Below are 21,745 nucleotides of genomic sequence, written 5' to 3'. Positions count from 1 at the left end.
GACACGGTGGCAGAGGGCGGCTTCTCCGATTGCAAAGGAAGACTCACAATCTCCGTGTGCAGGAAGACTCACGCAGCATCATTCTCTGCGTTTTTCTTCAATCAACGACTTCAGCGGCTGCGACAGCAGCTCGGATAGACAGCAGAGATATATAAAAATTCTAACTGTGTCGTGACACCAGATAAGGGTTCGGGCTCAAATGGCCATAAAAATTATTACATAAGTATCTCTAGAGCCACGAGCTCTTATGTTCTCCAACCAATGACCTAGACTCCGACAAGAACTTGATACTGAAGAGACGAGCAACGAATTCCAGATTCCAGAAATCGGAAAGAACAGATAGATTTTCCAACCACGACGCCCCAAAAAAAATTTTCAGACTCCAAGAGAGCAGTTTCGAAATGAAGCACAAAATTTTTCAAGCAATGAAAAATTATTTCGAAAAGAATACCCGAGCTCTGATACCATAATCAATGAATGAATTGAATTACAATGAGCAATAAAGCTCAATAAATAATACAAACGTATTTACGGAAATAGAAACAGCAAGTTTCTTCTAAGAAACTGCTAAACCGAATGAGCAATATACACTAAAATAGCATTATTCTAATAGATGCATCATATATTAGAGTTGCGTAGTTGTTGGTGGGCTGTATGGCCAGACATCAACAACGTGACAGGAGACAATGCAGAGCCAGGGTGCTGCTACAGGGTGTGCAGTAGCACTAGAACACAACCCTCTCTAAGATGGAGTGTTAGTTTTTGTAGCATCATATGTGTTCTAGCCACGAAATTTGGTGGAGAGGCTAGAATACATTAGATCTCCAAAACCCAGAAATCGTTTTTGGAATTTGCGCCTAGAAGTATCTCAATTAGATTATTAACCTTTTATTCTAATATTTCCTAAGTCTAAACTTAGGGAATATGGTTAATTAATCAATATTAATTAAGTCAAGGCGTGAATCATCTAGAAACTCACATAGATCGATCTAGAGATGATCCTAGCCATCGATTATGTTTTAATCTTGGTCGTTGGTTCTCCAACAGAGGATTATAAGAGGAGGTCAATGTGGTGATGGAGAAGACACTTGAGAGGTTCTATTTTTGAGCAAATCGGTTTCCAGAGTAGCAACAATCAGTTGCCAGAGAGAGCTAGAGATGGAAGCAGTGTGAGAGGGGCAAGGAATGTGATCCAGAGGAAAGATTTCCAGATCTAGAGAGTCAGCAACAAGAGGGCCGAGTTATCCCAGAGAGGTAGCGCAGAGGCTCTGCGCAGTAGCTTCAGCAAGGCAAATCGATTTGTTGGTGAGAAAATCGTTGTCAGTTACGGACGCCGGGTAGAGGTTCCAAAAGGCCGGAGAGACGATTTCCTTAGCAGTTGGAGGTAGAACGACTTCATCATAGGTACTTTCAAGCCACACATGTGGTAGACAGCGCAAAGGCAACTTAGAAGAGGCTCACGCTGGGGTTTGGACGGCCAATTTTCTATAGGCAAGTCATGCTAGAGATTGCCTATGGGAGAAGGGAAATTCCCTTCAGTATTTTGCCCAGATTTTTGTGGATTTCCAGTTGCAGGCAGCCAAATTGTACTCAGAAATTCATTGCTGCATAATAATTAAAATCCTCATTTGCTGCACCGGTTTTCCCAAGTTGGGTTTTTCTTGGGACTTTTGTCGAAAAATAATTGTGTTATTTTTGTGTGTGCTAGCATTTCTTCCAGCGTTTATTCTTCTGCAATTTTATTTGTGTAGATTGCAGTGTGATTTTTTCAATATTTGTCGTAGCAAACAACAAATAAATTGTTAAATAAAAATATCAGTTAGGAGAATTATTTCTAGTTGCTGCATTAGGTTTCTAGTTGGAATTCTCACAAATATATAGATGCCCCACTCAAAAATTCTTGCTTTTTTAGATTGTGTTTGGAACATCTTTGGTCTTGTACAATATGAAATTTCCATGCAAGTACTGGATATTATTCTCCTAACTTGTGCACTTTATTTGTCTTCTGTAAATTAATATTACGCCGAACAACGAATAATTCACAATTGCAATCTTCACAAATAAAAATACGTTGTGGGAGACAAAACTGGAACTGGGAAAATGTGCACATGCACAAAAGTATGACACTGTTATTTTTGGACAAATGTCCCTGGAAAGACTTTGAAGGGAAAACCAATGCAATAGATGAGGGTTTTATTATTATTTAGCAGTTTAGGAGAAATTACAATTGGTTTCCTTTCACTGGCAAATCTTCGACATTCACTGATCTCTACTGGCAAAATTTATTGGAGATTAATTGTTTCCCTCTGCTACTTGAACTGACCTTCTCCTGGTAGCTCGCACTCTCGCAGGCTATTCACATTGCCTCTGGAAAATGCACACTGTGGCCTCCAGAAATTCCATCAACCATTTGGAACTCTTCCTAGCAAGTTGTCCTGCCTTCCTCTGCCTCTGGAATCCACTCGCTTTACCTTTGGAAAATAGATTTGGCCTCTGGCAACTGAAGCATGGTCTCCTCTGGCAACTCGCATTGGGAAATCTGGCTACTCGGACTAGCTGATGTGACCTCCTCTGCAGATGAATTCAACGTCCTCTTCCTGTCTCCCTAACACTGGAAAATATCGAGGAAATCTCCTCCAAACTTCTGCTCCCAAATCTCTGCTTAACCCCCTGCTACCGATGCTTCCCTAGCTTCAACAGTGCCCTTGCAGAATACCTGCAACTGGGTAGTCGAACTACTCAAATGATAATCTATGTGTCTTCTCCAAATCCTTCGACATGCCCTTATAATCTCTCATTGGAGTCTTAACGGCCATGATCATATCTCAACTAATGGCTAATATTATGTTGACTCCATCAATTAACTTTTCGGGAAGTCTCTAGAGAAAAATCGAACTTCCCCAATTAATTCAGTTTCATTAACCAATTTTCTTAAGTTAGACTTGAAAAATATTTAAATATTGGCTAATTAATTTAATTGAGATGTCTTAAAACCTTTTCTCGTGAAACCTTTTCTGGGTTTTGGAGATCTCGTGTTCCTTACCCTCTTAGACATCATAGAGACTAGAACACCTGTTGGCTGCTACCGTAATCTAACATACGGAACCATCTGGTTCAGTACAAAACTAGACAATTCAGTGAACAAAAGCCGGTTCGATACCGAACCGGCCATTTCAGTTCCAGACCTCGAACTGCACCAGTTTGACCTCCTAACTGGTCTGACCGGCCAGTTCCACTAGTTCTGGTTTGGTTCCAATAACACTAGACAGAGTAGACATGGATCATTTTGACACACTTCTAATATGATCTTTTATGAACCTGCTTAAAGCAAATAAATCTGTCACTTTCACTACATCAATGGAAGCCCTATTGAAAGGTATGTTAAGTGTGGGAGTTCTAATGCCGAATCAAGATTGATGTTTCTAAGTATATTCACCCTTGTAGTTTTTCTGAGAGTTGGTCTGGAATTGAATTGATTTGATTTTTTCCAACAAAGTTTTCTTAAATCATTGTGCTGCTTGGGAGATGCTTAACAGTGGTGTAATTTAAGCATTTTTGTTCACAAATCACTTTTTAGTTTTATATCATGCATTATTTTCTACTTGCATTTTTCCAAGGATGTTTACACTTTCAAAACCGTAAGATTTATCTCATGACAATTGATAATGATCTAATTAAGTTTGTGACATCTTTTACCAGAAACTGGATCTTTCAGGGTGTCAGCAAGTTACTGGCTTGATGTTATATTTCTCCTTGTTTCCTCCTGGGACAGTGGATGCAAAATCATTTCCATCTTCCTTTGAGAAAACCACGAATATATTTCTGAAGTTGACGAGTCAGAGACAAAATTCTATGGTAGTATCAGGTGCATCTTTACACAGGTCACATCGGATGGCATTTTTCAGTGACTTACAAGAGGTGAACTTTTCATGCTGCTGGAGAATAGATGAGGGTGATATCATCAGATGGTTACAGCTATCATCTCCATCATTAAGAGTGTTGAAGTTTTCTAATTGTTCCCAGTTAAAAGTGAGCATCTTGGATCAACTGTCAGAAGCATGCCCTTTAATCAAAGCAGTTGACTTGTCTGTGGATGTGAGCCCGGTTGCCCAGAAGATTTCTGTTTTGCAAATCAGCCATGAACAATACCTAGGTTCCCAGACTTTTTCAAACTGGAAAATGTGGAGCCAGTCAAAGCTATCTAACTTGACAAATCTCTCACTGAAAGGTCGTACTGATGTAACAGGTATTTTGGTTTCTGTTTTTATTCTCTTCTGTTTACTTCAACCTTAGACAACAGAAGTCCTTAAATTAGAAAAGAAAGATGTTACTTGTATAATTTTATCTGCATGAATATTTTTTCATTGCAAGTACCATGTAGCTGTTCAAGGACGAAAAACATTTCAATCTGAATAACAAATATTTCTTCAACATTTAATTAGTTGACCACTGTAAATGCTCTGATTTAATCTATTCTTTATTGTATATGATCCTACTACTGCAAAGAGAACAGTATGTGAAAGCACTGAGAAAATGTTTCTTTATATATTCATGAAACCTTCTTTTGGCATTGATGGTTTCTAAAACAAAATTTCGATCAGTTGTATGAATTTCTATGTTGATCATATTTAGTCAGGCCAGTGTGATTTCACAGTTTTATAAATGAATGGTGTTTATAACTATAAACTAATTTGTTTATAAATTTGTAATAGTGCAAAAGATTATTGATGCAGATGATGACTTGATAAAAATTGGGGCGCTCTCTCATTCCCTCTCTGTTTTGAACCTTAATGGATGTATTTCGCTCACGGACTATGGTATAGGGCGTCTTCTAAGTTCATGCAAGCAGCTACGTTCATTGCGTGCAGCATGGACTTCTTTTGGGCAACATTCAATCAGAGAACTTTTATCTGACTCTGCTAATCATAATAATTCTTGTATACTAGATCATGGTTCTGACTTAGATTCATCATCTTCACTTGTGGAGCTGGATTTAGCAGGCTGTAAAGGTGAGTGACAATTTTTGGAATCTCAAACATTCATAGGTTGTTGTTGCTTTGCCTAAAACTAGAGTCTGATTTATGTCCTAACAAAGTATCTGTTTTGGCTACTTTATGTGACAGGTATAGATCACACATTATTAATCAAGTGTATGATGTCAGCATGCTCACTTTCTTATTTATCATTGCGGGACACACACTTTGATGATGAAGGTCTCCATGCTTTTAAGGGAACTTCATTAGAGGAGCTTGATGTGTCCGAGACACTGGCAAGTGACCGAGGCAATCTAATGTTTATGTTGAAATGTAGTCCATAAATGTCACCAATATTATCTCCAAAAGAACCAATGTTAATTAGTTCAATCACTTTTCAAGTCATTCCTTTTTTTAGAGGTAGTGCGTGCACATTCCATCAAGTATTCTGTCTTTAGTTATTAATCAGTAGAGAATTTTTTTTTTTTACGTCTGACCGATTGCATTTATAGAAAATACTTGGGATATTTAAGCTGAGAACGATGTTACATGAAATTGGAAGTGTTGGAAGTTTTGAAAATATGTTAAGTTTCAAAAGGTCAATTTAAAAATTTAGAAAATGGAGAATGGGGTATACATATATACACACACTAGTACATGCTCATGGCTTCTATAGTGGACAGACCATAGGGACCAAAGAAGTTCCCGCTAGATATGGTCTTCATGCCAAGAAGGAATACTTAAAATAAAGTGTGATAGGGCTGCCAAAAGAAACCATGAAAAAGTAGGAGCTGGTTGAAGATTTGTTCACGAGAGCACTCATGCATCCACCTCATTCTCCCAATGAAGACAAGGGTATGGTAAGCCATACTGCATATTCCTTTCCAAATTTTTGAATTCGGTGCTGAAATTAACTAATAAGACTTAGGGAAACCCTTAGTTGATGGGTATACCTCTCCAGGAATATGCTACGGGTCAATTCAAATGTGTGAGCAATGCTAACGAAGATCCTCAAATAGCCCCCCAAACACCATATATGCTAGATACAAATCTCCATGCAGGACAAGACGATGCTAACAAGGAAGACAATGCGCATCATCTAACCATGACACAATAGTAATAAATCATCAGAAATAATTCAACCATGGTGATGTGTTCTATGGGTACAAATAGACAAGTATTTTTAGCAACATGCTTTCCTCTAGACACCGCAAACCTGCTGTCAGTCTTTATTGGATGAGCCATAGGGGAAGTGCTAGGGAAAGTCTAGTGTATCCGTAATAATGCCTGTGTCTTTGTCAAGTATTCCATGGTGTCATCCTTTAAATCATGTCTTGTGATGAAAATCACAAGGTTTTTCATCGTACAAATTACAATGTGAGTGGTAACATCTCCAACATGAGGATCAGTTTACTTTCCCTTGGCTTTTAATTAAATTATCAAATCCTTTACATTTGTTCTCATGAAACTGTACTAATTGATTTATGTTTTTTGGGATTGCCCCTTGTTTTGTTGTGAATTGTTGCAGAAATTAATATACTGAAACCTTCAAATGAATAGGAAGTGTATCCTCCATTTCATGTACCAACGCGAGGGCTTTTTCCTATAGCTTCTTTATTTGTTATACAATCTTCCAACAACACATGTTTAACCTTTCTATCCCAAAATATCTTGTTATCACCCACAGTCTTCTTGATTATTTTCATGAGATTTTTATTGCTGAATACCACCAAACGATTCCCTTGAGGGTAATAATTAGTGGGATAGGATTATGCCATAGTTGAAACAAAAAATTGACAAATCTACTAAACTAAATGCTTTGGCTTTACCCGTAGTGATCTTTGCTAGAATGCCAATCAAGTAATTATCTTATCTTATAAAAACTCCATAATCACTTTATTTGTTGCCTTCTTTGTGGTTATAACTTATTGCCTCCATCACTTGTTGAAATAATCAGTGGCTGTGATAATTCATTGAAAACCATTGCTCAAGTTTTCTTTGAATTCTCCAATGAAATCCAAACCTCACTACTAGAAGGGTGCTTCTACAACCTGTTGCTGCATTGGTAAGGTTGTCAAATGTTTTCTACCTACAAACATCTGAAAAGATTGATAGGATTTGACAAAGTGATGGACATTAACAAATTCTGTTGACTAATAATAAACTGCTCTCAAAAATTTATGCGATATTGTCCTAGCAGCATAATGTCCACCTCAAAACCTGGCATGTAACTCTATCATGAGTCTTGGACTGGACCTCATGAACACCTTTGAACACTAATCCTTCTATTTTTCTCCAACCTATACTCCCTTGAATCAAATAGTGTTTTAACACTTTCATTCTTAGCACTCTTCTTTTATGATCATTCAGGTGATTCAGACAAGACATTCTTCAAATAATACGCAGTGTTTGAATACCAATTAGAAGGCTCTAACTCATCTTGAAGAGAAAAAATCTTTTCAAGACCACCAAGGTCAAAATATTTTTCATTAACCTCAGTCAACATCTTAGCAATTCCTTGGTCTGTTACTATCTTAATTTTCCCTAATCTCCAAAGCATACTAATGAATGCTTGACACTCATTTATCTTTGATGTTTGGGCATTCTTGTTGTGCCAATATATCCTTAACAACTGTATGAGGGGCATAAGCAATAATCTTTTAACACTCAACATAATCTTTGAAATGTCTCAAGGACAAAAGTAAAGCATAGGCTTGTTTCTCCATGATTGAATATTCAATTTTAAATTTCTGAATGCTTTGGTAATAATAGAAATCAGCTATTCCTTGTTTTGCTAATTCTACTGTAACAATACACCTACAATAATGTCCTCTAATGCAAATGAGAAAATACAAAAACCTTTGGAGTAAGCAGTGTTGCTGCAAAATCTAGCACGCCTTGTTGTTTCTTCAGAGTGGAATGCATGGAATGAGTCTAAGTCATCTCAAGCGAAGAAGATAAGAGAAATGCTTCTTAATGAGGATTGGTGGGCTTATTGTAGATATGTTGTCTCTTTCACAGCTCCAATTGTGGAGTTGATCAGGTATGCTGATTCAGATTCTCCTGCTTTTGGAGAAATATACAAATGTATTGATACCATGGTGGGCAAGGTAAAGCACTTCATTCACCAAAGAAACCCTTCTTTGGAGTTTGTTGAAATTTGGTACCGGAGGATAGGTGGTTCCCTTAGGCTTTGATCTTTGGCCTAGGGAAAAGTGTCCAAAAGAATTTAATTTTTCTCCTAAAGTGACTTGATAATTTTATAAAGTTAAATCTAATTTAAAAGTGACTCTAAGTGATAAAGTTATTAAGTCTAATTTTAAAGTGACTTTTATAAAGTCAATGAAAAATTAGAAAGGAAAAGTGACTTTGGAAATAAATGACTAAGTGGGTCTTTATTAAAGTGGGGTGAATTAAAAAATAGAAAGTGAGATTTAAATGAGCATTTAATCTCAACCATTGATCTAAATCTATTTCAGCCATTGGATTTAGAGATCACCCAAAAGTCACTTGGATCACCCAAAAGTCACTTGGAGTTATATTAAAGGAGGAAAAGGAGGAAAAAGTCATTCATTCTTTCATGAGCAGATTGGGAGAAGGAGAGCAAGAGAGCAAGAGAGATTTCTGAGCAGGAAGGAGAAGGAGACAACAACTTGGCACACATTCCAAGGCAGCAGTTGAGCAGATTTGTACAGCTGATTCAGCACATAGTGAAAGACAGATTTTTGCACAAACATCGAGGAGCAGTTTGCTGATTTTTCTGCACACAAAACGGAGGTCGTACAACATTTATTGCTGTCCTGTTTGATGTAATTTCCAGATTGCTGTGAGGCACGGGAAATGAGATAAGTTGTAAATTTTCTTGCTGATTTTTTGCTGAATAATTCTCACTGTAAAAAGGCAATTTTCAGAAATAAAGAAGAGCTCTCAAACTGGTTTTCCCCAAGAGTTGTAGGGGGTTTTTCCAGGGTCAAGTTGACAAAAAATATCAGTGTTTTAATGGTTGTTTTTAATTGCTGATTTTTAATTCTGCAATTTCCAGCATTCTGAAAAATTTCCAGAATTTGTGTTTTCAGCAATATTTATTTTTTTCAGTCTGTTAAATGTATGGTTATGGGAATGGGCATTTAACTACATAGGAGAAATAAGGAGAAACTGAAAACCGGGGTGGGAAAACAGGAATTTTTACATGGTATCGGAGCTTGAGTGCTGAAGGGCAGTTTGGGACAGCAAAAGGAAAAATTACAGTTGCTGATTTTTCACTCAGAAAATTCTAGCAAGCTGATTTTTTCATAAACAACAGTTTTATCTTTACTACAGCAGTGCTATTTTTCAGTTTTAGGACAACAGGATGTCATTGGGATTGAGGGTGGAGGATAGGCTGGATGGGCATATAAATTACAGCGTTTGGAAGGAGAGAATGCAGAGTATCTTTGAGGAGGCAGAAGTCTGGGATATCATGGTGCATACCGCACAAAACCCTGTTGTTGTGCCCATTGATGTTACTCAGTTGGCTGAGTATAAAAAGAAGAACAATAAGGGTAAGAGGTTGATTCTAGACGGAATCAAAGACCATTGCATTCCTCATGTGAGAGGAAAGAGCAATTCCCATGAGATGTGGACAGCATTGTCCAATCTCTACCAGAGTACCAATGAGAACCGGAAGATGGTCCTGAAGGAGAAGCTGAAGAACATTAAGATGGGGAACGATAGTGCAGCTGGATATCTCACAAAGATTACCAATGTGAGAGATGAGTTGGCAGCGATTGGAGAGGCCATTCCATCCACTGAGTTGGTGCGTATTGCAGTGAATGGCCTCCCCCGTTCATGGTTGAACTTTGCTGATGGGGTTTGTGCACGTGAGACCCTTCCCACATGGGAGAGGTTTTGGGATGATTGTATTCAGACAGAGATCAGGAAAGGACAGCTTGGGGCAGCCAAGCCAGTTGAGCAGGATGAGGACGTAGCACTGGTGGCAGGAGGCAAGAAAGGCAAAGGGAAGAAGCAGGCTTCCACAAGCGGTGGTGGAGGCAAAGGCAAAGGTAAAGGTAAACAGGGGAACACACAGAAGGACTATTCCAAGGTGAAGTGTTGGAATTGTCAAAAGATGGGACACTATGCAGTTGTGTGTCCGGAGAAGAAGAAGAAGGGGAAGAACCAGGACATGGCAGCTTCAGCAGAGATTGAGGACTTTGCTGGTCGTTTTGACCGAGAGTTTGCGTTCACTACATGTGAGTCCTCTAGTGCAGGATCACCTGCCACACAGGTTCAGAGGGAGCATGCTTTTCCCTCGATTAGCGGAGCATCTTCAGGTATCTGGTATGTGGACAGTGGGGCTTCACGTCACATGACAGGAGTCCGTGAGTACTTCTCAGAGCTTTCAGAGAGTGGCACTGATATTGAGGTAATACTCGGTGATGACAGAGTTGTTAGAGCAGTCGGGGTGGGGACAGTGACATTTCAGAGGGAGTCCAAACCTCCCTTGAAGGTGTCAGAGGTTCTTTATGTGCCAGGGATGAGGAAGAACCTCATATCCGTCTCAGCTTTGGAGGACAGAGGATATGAGGTACTGTTCAGGGGAGGACAGGTGTTGATGTATCCCGGGGGCACTCCAGCTGATTCAGCTAGAGTGATAGGTGTACGCCATGCAAAGGTGTACAAGTTTGCATTCCAACCCCTTTTGGCATTGAGCAGTAGTACCGACAGCAGAGCTAGCAGTTCTGAGCTGTGTGAGATTTGGCACCGTAGGTTGGGACATATGTATCATGGAGCCTTGAGGACATTGCGGGAGATCACTACAGGTGTGCCAGATTTCAGTACTGATCACTTTGATACTTGCAGAGGTTGTGCGATGGGCAAGTTTGCCAAATCCCCTTTTCCCAGCAGTGACAGCAGAGCGACGGGGATACTTGATTTGATTCATTCCGATGTGAGCGGTCGGATGTCTCATGTTTCCTTGAGTGGATATGAGTACTATGTTTTATTCATTGATGATCACTCCAGAAGGACCTGGATTTATTTTTTGAAGACCAAGAGTGAGGTCTTCAAGCGGTTTCAGGAGTTCAGAGCTCTTGTGGAGACTCAGACAGGTCGAAAGATCAAGTCCTTAAGGTCGGACAATGGAGGAGAGTACACCCTTGGAGAGTTTGTTGACTATTGTGCGGAGGCAGGCATTAGGAGGGAGTTCACTGTTCCTTACAACCCCCAGCAGAACGGGGTTGCGGAGAGGAAGAACAGATCCATCATAGAGGCTGCCAAAGCCATGATACATGATCAAGGGTTGCCATTGTTCTTGTGGGCAGAGGCCTGCAACACAGCTGTTTACTTGCAGAACAGGAGTCCGCATTGTGCTTTGGGGCACATGACTCCGGAGGAGGCTTTCTCTGGGAAGAAGCCTGATATTGGTCATCTTCATATCTTTGGATGCATTACATACTCCTATATACCCAAAGAGAAGAGGACCAAACTAGAGCCCACCGCAGAGAAGGGTATCTTTGTGGGCTACAGTGAGACCTCAAAGGCCTTTCGGATTTACATTCCTGCACAGAGGAGAGTTGTTGTCAGACGGGATGTGAAGTTCGAGGAGGACAGGGCCTTTAGGAGGTCACGGGAGTTAGAGTATCTGGATCAGCCAGACCCTCAGCAGCAGTTGAGTCAGTCGTAGGGATCTAGTGGGTAGGGATCAAGAGGATCCGGAGGTACATCTATGAGGATGTCAGGTCCGTCAGTGAGCAGTGGCTCATCGAGCCAGAGGGGTGGTGCTCCGGGCAGCATGCAGAGCAGTTCACAGAGCAGTTCACTAGGGAGTCCACTGATGGACAGTTCACACGGTACCTCAGCTTCTACAGGTTCAGGTTCAGGTGCAGGCAGGAGGACAACAGACAGACAGTCAGGAGTTCAGGCTACTGATGATGATGAGGAGGAGGAGTTTCATTCTCCGGTGGGAGAAGTGCGCTCAGGGAAGAGGAAGCCCAAGTGGCTTCAGGACACCTTGAGAGATGCCACATCTGTTGCTGAGCCGAAGAGGCCGGTCAGAGAGAGTAGACCAACTGAGAGGTTCTATAGCTATATGGCGATGGTTACCAGCATCCTTGACTCTGAGCCTTCTAGCTATGAGGAGGCAGCTAGCCAGCAGGTCTGGAGAGAGGCCATGCAGGAGGAGTATTCTTCTATCATGAAGAATGATGTTTGGGAGGTGGTGTCGAGGCCTGAGGGCAAATCCGTGGTTACTTCCAGATGGCTTTACAAGGTAAAGCATGCTGCAGATGGCAGCATTGAGAAATTGAAAGCGAGGTTTGTGGCTAGAGGGTTCTCCCAGGTAGAGGGAGTTGATTATGAGGAGACCTTCGCTCCCGTGGCTCGATATACTTCGATCCGCTCCATTATATCGATAGCAGCAGAGATGGGTTGGAAGATCCACCAGATGGATGTCAAGACCACATTTCTCAATGGCTTCATACAGGAGGAGGTGTACATTGAGCAGCCACAGGGCTTTGAGGTGCATGGGAAGGAGTCCCATGTGTGCAGATTGAAGAAGGCCCTTTATGGCCTGAAGCAAGCTCCCAGAGCTTGGTACTCCAGGATAGATGCATACTTGCAGGGGATGGGTTTCACAAAGAGTGAGGCAGATCCGAACCTTTACTTTATTGTGATTGGTGAGGAGCCTCTCATTCTGGTGCTGTATGTGGATGACTTGATCATTATAGGTGCAGAGAGACTTATAGAGCACTGCAAGAGAGATCTTGCGGCGGAGTTTGAGATGAAGGACATCGGCTTGATGCATTACTTTTTGGGTTTGGAGGTGTGGCAGGAGGAGGGGCATTTCTTCCTGGGGCAGGGGAAGTATATTGTGGACATCCTTAGCAGATTCCACATGGAGGATTGTAGACCCATGTCGACACCGATGATCACCAACTGGAAGAAGCTTCATGCTTTGGATTCCGAGTTCGTGGATCCCACATTGTACAGGCAGCTGATTGGTTCCTTGATGTACTTGGTCAACACTAGACCAGATATCAGTTTTGCAGTCAACACGATGAGTCAGTTTATGTGTGAGCCTAGGAAGGTTCACTGGGTGGCTGCAAAACACATTTTGCGGTACTTGCAGGGGACAGTGGATTATGGTCTGGACTACAGGCAGGGAGATGGAGTGAGATTGGCAGGATACACTGATTCTGATTGGGCAGGTTGTGCTTCTGATAGGAAGAGCACTTCAGGGTGTTGTTTTGGGTTGGGTTCAGCAGTAGTGTCATGGTTCAGCCGGAAGCAGCAGTCAGTAGCACTGAGTTCAGCGGAAGCAGAGTATATGGCAGCCAGTTTAGCTAGTTGTGAGGCTATCTGGCTTCGCAAGATGTTGTTTGGCTTATTTGGTCAGCCGTTGAGACCTTCAGTGATTTACTGTGATAATCAGAGTTGCATTAAACTCACGGAGAATCCAGTATTTCATGACAGGTCAAAGCATATCAGGATCAGATATCATTTCATCAGAGACTATGTTCAGAAGGGAGCTGTGAAGCTTGAGTATATTTCCACTGATGAGCAGGTTGCAGATATCCTTACCAAAGCCTTACCACGGGGCAAGCATGTCTACTTCAGAGACAAGATGGGTGTGTTGAGGAACACCTTCCTCGGTAAGAGGGAGTGTTGAAATTTGGTACCGGAGGACAGGTGGTTCCCTTAGGCTTTGATCTTTGGCCTAGGGAAAAGTGTCCAAAAGAATTTAATTTTTCTCCTAAAGTGACTTTATAATTTTATAAAGTTAAATCTAATTTAAAAGTGACTTTAAGTGATAAAGTTATTAAGTCTAATTTTAAAGTGACTTTTATAAAGTCAATGAAAAATTAGAAAGGAAAAGTGACTTTGGAAATAAATGACTAAGTGGGTCTTTATTAAAGTGGGGTGAATTAAAAAATAGAAAGTGAGATTTAAATGAGCATTTAATCTCAACCATTGATCTAAATCTATTTCAGCCATTGGATTTAGAGATCACCCAAAAGTCACTTGGATCACCCAAAAGTCACTTGGAGTTATATTAAAGGAGGAAAAGGAGGAAAAGGTCATTCATTCTTTCATGAGCAGATTGGGAGAAGGAGAGCAAGAGAGCAAGAGAGATTTCTGAGCAGGAAGGAGAAGGAGACAACAGCTTGGCACACATTCCAAGGCAGCAGTTGAGCAGATTTGTACAGCTGATTCAGCACATAGTGAAAGGCAGATTTTTGCACAAACATCGAGGAGCAGTTTGCTGATTTTTCTGCACACAAAACAGAGGTCGTACAACATTTATTGCTGTCCTGTTTGATGTAATTTCCAGATTGCTGTGAGGCACGGGAAAGGAGATAAGTTGTAAATTTGCTTGCTGATTTTTTGCTGAATAATTCTCACTGTAAAAAGGCAATTTTCAGAAATAAAGAAGAGCTCTCAAACTGGTTTTCCCCAAGAGTTGTAGGGGGTTTTTCCAGGGTCAAGTTGACCAAAAATATCAGTGTTTTAATGGCTGTTTTTAATTGCTAATTTTTAATTCTGCAATTTCCAGCATTCTGAAAAATTTCCAGAATTTGTGTTTTCAGCAATATTTATTCTTTTCAGTCTGTTAAATGTATGGTTATGGGAATGGGCATTTAACTACATGGGAGAAATAAGGAGAAACTGAAAACCGGGGTGGGAAAACAGAAATTTTTACAGAGTTTTTGCATGAAATCCACAAACTGATAGAGAAAAGATGGATTAAACTCAATACCTCCCTTCACATGGATGCATATGCCCTTAACCCAAAGTGGTATATGGAAAGACCAAATAGAATTCTTCCTATTAATGTGAAGAGGTAAAACAAGGGTTTCTTGATGCTATAACTAAGATGTATACTGCTGATGAAGCAAGTGTGATACAGGATCAATTTATTGATTTTGATACATTAGGCACTCTTGCATTTTAGCCAAGATGCAAAGAGGGACATCAAGCATTATGCTCGGAAGAAACCCCTTAGATGGTGGAGAATGTCTGGGGGCCAGGTCCCAAAGCTCCGAAAGCTTGCTTCACGTTTGCTATCTCAGGTTGCTAGTTTCTCAGCTGCTGAAAGGAATTGGTCCACTTTTAGTTTCATACACTCTGTTAATAGGAATAGATTTACCTCTAAGAGAGCAGAGAAACTTGTTTATGTGCATCGTAGTCTTCGACTTTGTTCAAGGAAGGTACCTGAATATTTAGAAGGACCTGCTGCACGATGGGATGCGAATGCTGAAGATGCTGCTCAAATTGACAATGATGATGACAATCCTCTACTAAATGCAGGATTGGTTGGCATACCTTTAGATGACATTGTTACATATGATGATGATGATGATGATGTTGAAACTTGATCCAGTACCTAGTGAGGCTCAAGCTTATATGGATCTCCTTGATGCTGAAGATTGTACTCTATGATCATCTTAAGCTTTGTATTTTTATTGCTATATTCTGGATCTTGAGCATTTGAATTATGTACTACTTTAGGCTTTTGCCTTTTTTCTAGTATGATCATCAATATGATTTGGGTGGGTTTTAGTTTTGGTTTTAACTTTTTATGGTTGTGTCTTGAATCATTTAAAAATTCAATTTGGTATGCACATTTAATCTTTACATATATATCTATATTAAATTTTAATTTTTAATAGATTATATTATTGCCACTCCCAACTTGACATTTGCTGTAAATTTGGGCAAAGCTTCTAGCCGTACCAGATACTTGTTCCCATGTACCCAAAGTACCCACGTACAGGAAATTCGTGCAACTTAGATTTTTCCTCTTCATCCAATTAGTGAAAAAATTTCATGTTTCTTGCCCTAATGACTTTGCTTGAGAAGGAAGTGGGAGGGTTGCCAAAGGCTTTGCATGGCATATCTAAATGTGTTATCTTTGAGAACACCATGTTGGATTAGACTGACATGCAGTTAGGCAATTGGCGGATTCAAATGCTATGGTATAATTAAAACCCGTGTACATTTATTGTAAATTGGGATATGGCTACTATAAAAAATGACAACTAAGCAGAAATTTCTTCTCCATTGATAGGCATGTATATTGATATTATGGTTTTAAGAAAAACTCAGACATTTTTTTCTGCTTACTGTAGGTGTCTGGACGAGCTTTGGCCTATATTATTGCAAGGAACACTGGCTTGAAAGTTCTGAAAGTAAGGGGTTGTAAACTATTATCTAGTTATTCTGATTGGCCAGAAGTAGATGACCCAGTGTCATTTCTTGGAAATGGTGGTCTGTTTCAAGCACTAAGTGGGATAACAAGTTTACAGGAATTGTCAATTGGGTGGGGGTTATCCGGCTTCTTTCTAGAAACTTTGAGGCCAGCAATGAGATCTTTAAAGAGCCTGACAGTGGGCCTTGGTGGATCTTTGAGTTCACAAGCATGGATGTTGCTGCCTGAGATATGTCCTTCACTAGAGTGCATCTCTGTCTGCTTTCAGGTATAAAAGTAGGATACTCAGGAATTTTGATCCCAATATCGTCTCTCTTCTTAGATATAGCCAAAATTTGAATACTTGGGATGCTTTGCCCCAATGCTATTCCTTATAACTGTCAATGTGACATTTTTTCTTACAGGTGGTTTCTGATGAGGGTATAGTGAATGCCCTGCAAAACTTAAGATATTTACATACTTTAGAGCTTCAGCACTGCTTGGGAGAAATAACACCACACTGTCTGAGTGTTAGTGCCTACAATTTGAAATCTCTAAAACTAGACAGGGTGGCACCATGGATGACAGACGATGACTTAACTATCCTAACTCAAAACTTTAGAAGTCTCTCTCAGCTTTCACTTACAGGTTGCAAGCTTCTAACATCAGGTGATGATTTACTTTTATTGGATCAAGCCTGAGGAAGAACATTGTTTTAACTTTTGGCTTTTCATCAAGCAATCAACAGGAATCGATTGCTTTACAGAAATGTGAACTTGCTATTGAAATAAGGCCAATTGTTGATACCTGGCAGGTGCTCAACATATAATTGCATCTGGATGGCCTGGTTTGACAAGTATCCACTTGGAGGTATGTTCAAAATGTTTACAATTGCTGGATTGCATCTCCAGACATTGTGGGGAAGATCTGATTCTTCAGTTTTTCTTTGATGTAAAAGAAGCATGTCTATTAGTATTAAAATGCGTTTCAGCATGAATATAATGTCATTAACACTGCATTTTTAATGTTAGTGATATTAGTGAATCCTATAATCCACTGCTGACTGTTGAAATATCAAATCCTATGTATAATGTGAGTGTATTACTCTTGCAAGTTGTGTTCAGTCAAGAACTGTCTTGTTTGAATGAGAACAATAATAACTTTAATTTTGAACTTTTTAATGTGATATATGTAGAATTTTCCTATGCAAAAATTGATTTCTCATATTTTTAATCCAAAACAGAAATTTCATCTCTTTGACTATAGGTTTTCCAGATTTGGGCACTGTGCATTTTTGGTTTAAAGACTGTTATGAAATAGATTATAAAACAGTAGTCGAAAGAGTACAATATTTCACTTTCTAACAGCCCTTCTAGGCAATTCAAGGAGTAAAGATACCAAACTATCTTGTTAAGTTTTAGCCCTTTAGGGCAACATTTCAAACATAAACTGGATCTGAAAATCAGATTTGCAGCAGTTATAACAGCAGCAAAACAGTAGATATAGCAGCAGTAAAACAGCCCCTCGATTCTTCAATGATGATGTCAAACCACTTAAAAAGTTGTCCTTCTACTTTTGCCAAATCATCAAGACATAAATAGCTGTAAGTATAATACATGAAGAACATATATAACTGAAATTTAAATCTGGAAATTGACAAGTTTTGACATATGCTGAAGATGAAGTTCAAGTACATACCATAGTCCTCAAGACTAATACAAACCAATTAGCTCTTGAAAAATCTAGCTAGGGAAAACAATAAAAACCCTAGCTCAACCAGGGAGTTACAACATGCAAAATGTTCAATTTTCTACAAGGTGTGCAGTAGAAAACAATTTTTTGATCTGATAATTACTACTTAATGATCTTTAAACAATTTATCACATGCCACTGATATCATTCAGCAATTATACACGGAAATTCTCAACAGTAAATGCAGTGGAAACAATAAAGATATAGAAAGACATCCATGCACAATAGAGACAATATTTTGACCCTGAGAAACCCAACCTTGGGAGAAAACCCAACAACTTTTCTTTTAGGAGAAATTATTCTTCAGCAAGGTTTACAAATCCAATTTGTCTAGAAATCTGTGCCAATATCCAAGTCAAAAATACCAGTAAAACCTGGTCAATCTTCAGTAAGTCGTCATTGGTCAAAACCAGTCAAAACAGCCAAAATTAACATTTGGCCAAACTGCTGCTTGCGGTCAACTTCAGCCCTATGGTCAACCTGCATGTGTGGCCCTGTGGCTGGCGTATCTGAGGTAAAATATGCACGTGCGGACTGCAGTCAAGTCTGTGGTCAAACCCTTGGACAACTGTGGTCAAATCTGAGGTAATGCTGCTTAGTCGACGTAGGTCAAAACTAGGTCAAAACAACCTGATCAAATCTTGGTCAAGCAGCCCAGTCAACAATAGTCAAACTCGCCTTTTCTCCTCACAGGTGTGGCCAAGAGAGAGAGTTCAAAATGAAGAAAATGTTGAAAGGTGTTGTCAGTTGTCACTGATGTCAACCCTGGAGTTTGACTTTGACTAAACACCTACCATTGATGTCAAAATTCTAGATGCCCCACCTTTTTTCGGCTAAAATGACATGGATATTCATGATTATTCAAGTCTGGACTATCCTTATTGGATTCTCCTTGTCGAGCAGTTTCCGGTGCTATGTGGCATGCCATGAGAGGCCTCATGGTTTGTATGTTATGCCAGTTTGAAGTTCACTAACCCCACTCTTGGGAAAAAAACCCTAACACTCCCAAACATATAGCTGATGTGACAAACTATCTTTAGGCAAGATTGTGATTGATCCTTAGCACAATCAAGTCCTTGAGGGTTTTATAGTTTAATTAAAAAAAAAAATTAAGGCACCAATGTTTACCTCCAATACAATGGGTTTCATAATTTAATTTAAGCATTAAAGCCACTAAAGTTTAACTCCAAAAAAGATAAACCACCTTATCCTTGGGTTTTAATTTAAATAAAATTTAATTTTAAAAAAAGGGTTTTACTGTCCTCAAAATTCTCCAACGGCTCACCTATTGGAGCCCTTTCTATCCAAATGAAAAACTATAAAGTAGCATTGATCTCACCTTCTAAAAGCATGAATCAAATGATTATCTCTTGAATTATCCAATGCTCTGAACATATTCTTTCGACCCTGAGGTGAATGCTGGATCAGACAAGTGGGTTCATAAAGGGTTTGCATCTTCTATTTGCCTTTGCATTTGGGAATTCGTTGCTCTACTACATGAAGACAATTTCGACCTTTTCTTCTTGAAAGAAATTTGTGAAGCAGTATATTCAAATTTTGGTCGACAATTATATCTGAAGCTTGATCATGCTTTAAAATGCCAGCGGAGGATCATACCAAGGCCAGTGAAGAAGCTTCTATAGTTCGGATCTCCTTTCAGATCACAAAGGCCTTGGTTATGTGAAATTTGTTTCAACTATTAGCCTGTGAGAAAGGATGAGAGGCACTTCTAAAATTTTATATTTAACTTGGGTTCGTTGGTGTTACAAAGTAGGTTCTTCTCGGCCCTCTAAGTCTGAAGCAAGCAGACCTACATTCTAGACCTTTGCGGCCTCATTCTGAGTTGTTCTATTTCTTTTCAGACCTGTGGTTGGGGTAAATTCAGTAAAGTCTGGTTGAGGATAAAATATCTGCGGATTAAGTCACCCTAAATAGCATCAAAATTCTGAAGGTCTTGAAATTCAGAAGCGCTACAGAGGAGTATTGTTTGTGTGAGGGTATTTGAGGAAGATATATATATATATATATATATGACCTGTCAACAAGTTAAGTCGACCTAAACACCAAGCCAAACTCAGTGAAAATATTGTGTGGAAGCGGATCAAGCAAATGCATTTAAAAATGAATAAGGTATGGCTTAATAAAGGTTCCTTTTTGTATATTTTTCTCAATAAGATTAGAAGGTAGAAAGCTCTGGTTGATGACTATAATAAACTTGTAAGCCAAGGGTCTCTCAAGAACATAGTGTTGATTTTTGGTAGCATTGGATGCGCCCTAGCCTTGAAATTTGGAGGAGAGGCTAAGGCACATGAGATCTCCAAGACCCAGAAATCTCCAAGACCCAGAAATCATTTTGAAAAATTCCATCCGGATGAGGAGTTATTAAAATAATTAATATTTTTAATGGGTTCCTAAGTCTAAAGATAAGGATGAGAAGCTTCTAAGAGACGAGGATCAAGTGTGTTTAATCTTAGCTGTTGATTAGGGACTTAATCTCGGCCGTTGATTCATCAACAGGAAAAGTACAAGAGAAGACTTGCGGCTCATTTGGAGACACACCAGCAGATACTCAGTATCTCAAGGAAATTCGATTCTCAAGGAAGACGAGATCGATTTCAGAGGGAGTTGCAGGGTGGAGGAAGAGGAGGGTTTTAGTAGCAGGCATTGATTGAGGAGGAGGTGACCCAGGGGCAGTGACAGACAACGCAGAAAGAGAGACGCAGTCCAGAGGAGAGATGCAGAGCCTACGCAGGCTGACGCAAAGGGACGTAGAGCCACTCAGATCCACGCTGGGTTAAACAGAGTGACGCAGGGGTGACGCAAAAGTGGGAGCAGAGTCTCCAAAGTGTCAGATGGTCTCAGAGGGAAAGTCCCAGGTGTTTTCTTTCAGTTTCTCTGTAAAATCATTCCTTGTAAAAGCAATTGCTGTTGAAGATTAATAAAGCCCTTATCTGCTGCACCGATTTTCTCGCATTGGGTTTTTCCAGGGACTATTTCTCCAAAAATAACTATGTCCTATGTGTTGCATTGTTCTTTCTTGCTCAGTATTTTGTTTCCACAAATATATTGATTAAGTGAAGGCTGCAGATGTATTTACTTCAAAATTTATCGTAGAAGACAATAAATAACTTGTATGATTTAATCAAGTAGAAGTAACTGTCTATGTTACTGGATCCATCCACCCTGAGAAATAGATTCGCGGTTCCCCGGATTAGAAACGGATTTGGATCCGGATTCACTTGGATTCGCTAGAAAACAGTTTTTTAATGAGTAAAATGTCTTGGTAATGCATTGCACTCTAACCCGATAGCTGCTCGCTGGAAGCTCAGACAATACGTGCACGTGCTTTGAATAAGATGGCCAGAATGATGCGATTAGTATTATTATCATTGTTTTTGGTATCTACGGACTTGGTAGTATGCAACAGCTAATGGGTTTTTTATTTATTAGCGGGGCATATGCAATTTGGCACATTTGAACTCATATTATATTTTGGATATGTTATAATATTAATTTAATTATAAATATGTTATATTTTATTTACATTAATTTAATTATAAATTTATAAATCTGTTATATGTTATTGACATTAGTTTAGAAATGTTATAAAAGAACCCATATAGTTATAAATCTGTTATATGTTATTCACATTAGTTTAGAAATGTCATAAAAGGACACGTATAGGTACATGGTGTTTATATTTTAGATATGTTATAATATTATAATTTAATTATAAATATGTTATATTTTATTTATATTAATTTAATTATACTTTTATAGCTATGCTATATTTTATTCACATTAATTTAATTAGAATTTTTTAAATATGTTATACTTTATTTATGTTAGTTCA

The 21,745-nt window shown here is 39.3% G+C and overlaps 1 protein-coding gene across 4 annotated transcripts in view; it reads left to right on the top strand.

Moving 5' to 3' along the window:
• LOC149230846 (ubiquitin-protein ligase) overlaps nt 1-21,745 on the top strand; it is a 439,935-nt gene that overhangs the window by 303,750 nt on the left and 114,440 nt on the right. For 3 of the 4 annotated variants that reach the window (XR_016248031.1, XM_089379065.1, XM_089379067.1), the window contains exons 10-15: nt 3,700-4,246; nt 4,713-5,009; nt 5,124-5,269; nt 16,082-16,429; nt 16,566-16,809; nt 16,955-17,010. Coding sequence is in view for 3 of the 4 variants with exons in the window: in XM_089379065.1 (XP_089235191.1) it covers nt 3,700-4,246; nt 4,713-5,009; nt 5,124-5,269; nt 16,082-16,429; nt 16,566-16,809; nt 16,955-17,010 (1,638 nt within the window). In the remaining variant the exon portion in view is untranslated. The remainder of the gene's footprint in view (nt 1-3,699; nt 4,247-4,712; nt 5,010-5,123; nt 5,270-16,081; nt 16,430-16,565; nt 16,810-16,954; nt 17,011-21,745) is intronic. The other variant, XM_089379068.1, reaches the window with a different exon arrangement.

This window comes from Pinus tabuliformis, chromosome J (assembly GCF_031772625.1).
Source record: "Pinus tabuliformis cultivar Carrire ecotype Pingquan chromosome J, CPIR1, whole genome shotgun sequence".
Classification (NCBI taxonomy): domain Eukaryota; kingdom Viridiplantae; phylum Streptophyta; class Pinopsida; order Pinales; family Pinaceae; genus Pinus; species Pinus tabuliformis.
Note: the sequence above shows the minus strand (reverse complement) of the source record. Positions and strands in the feature narration are given on the sequence as shown.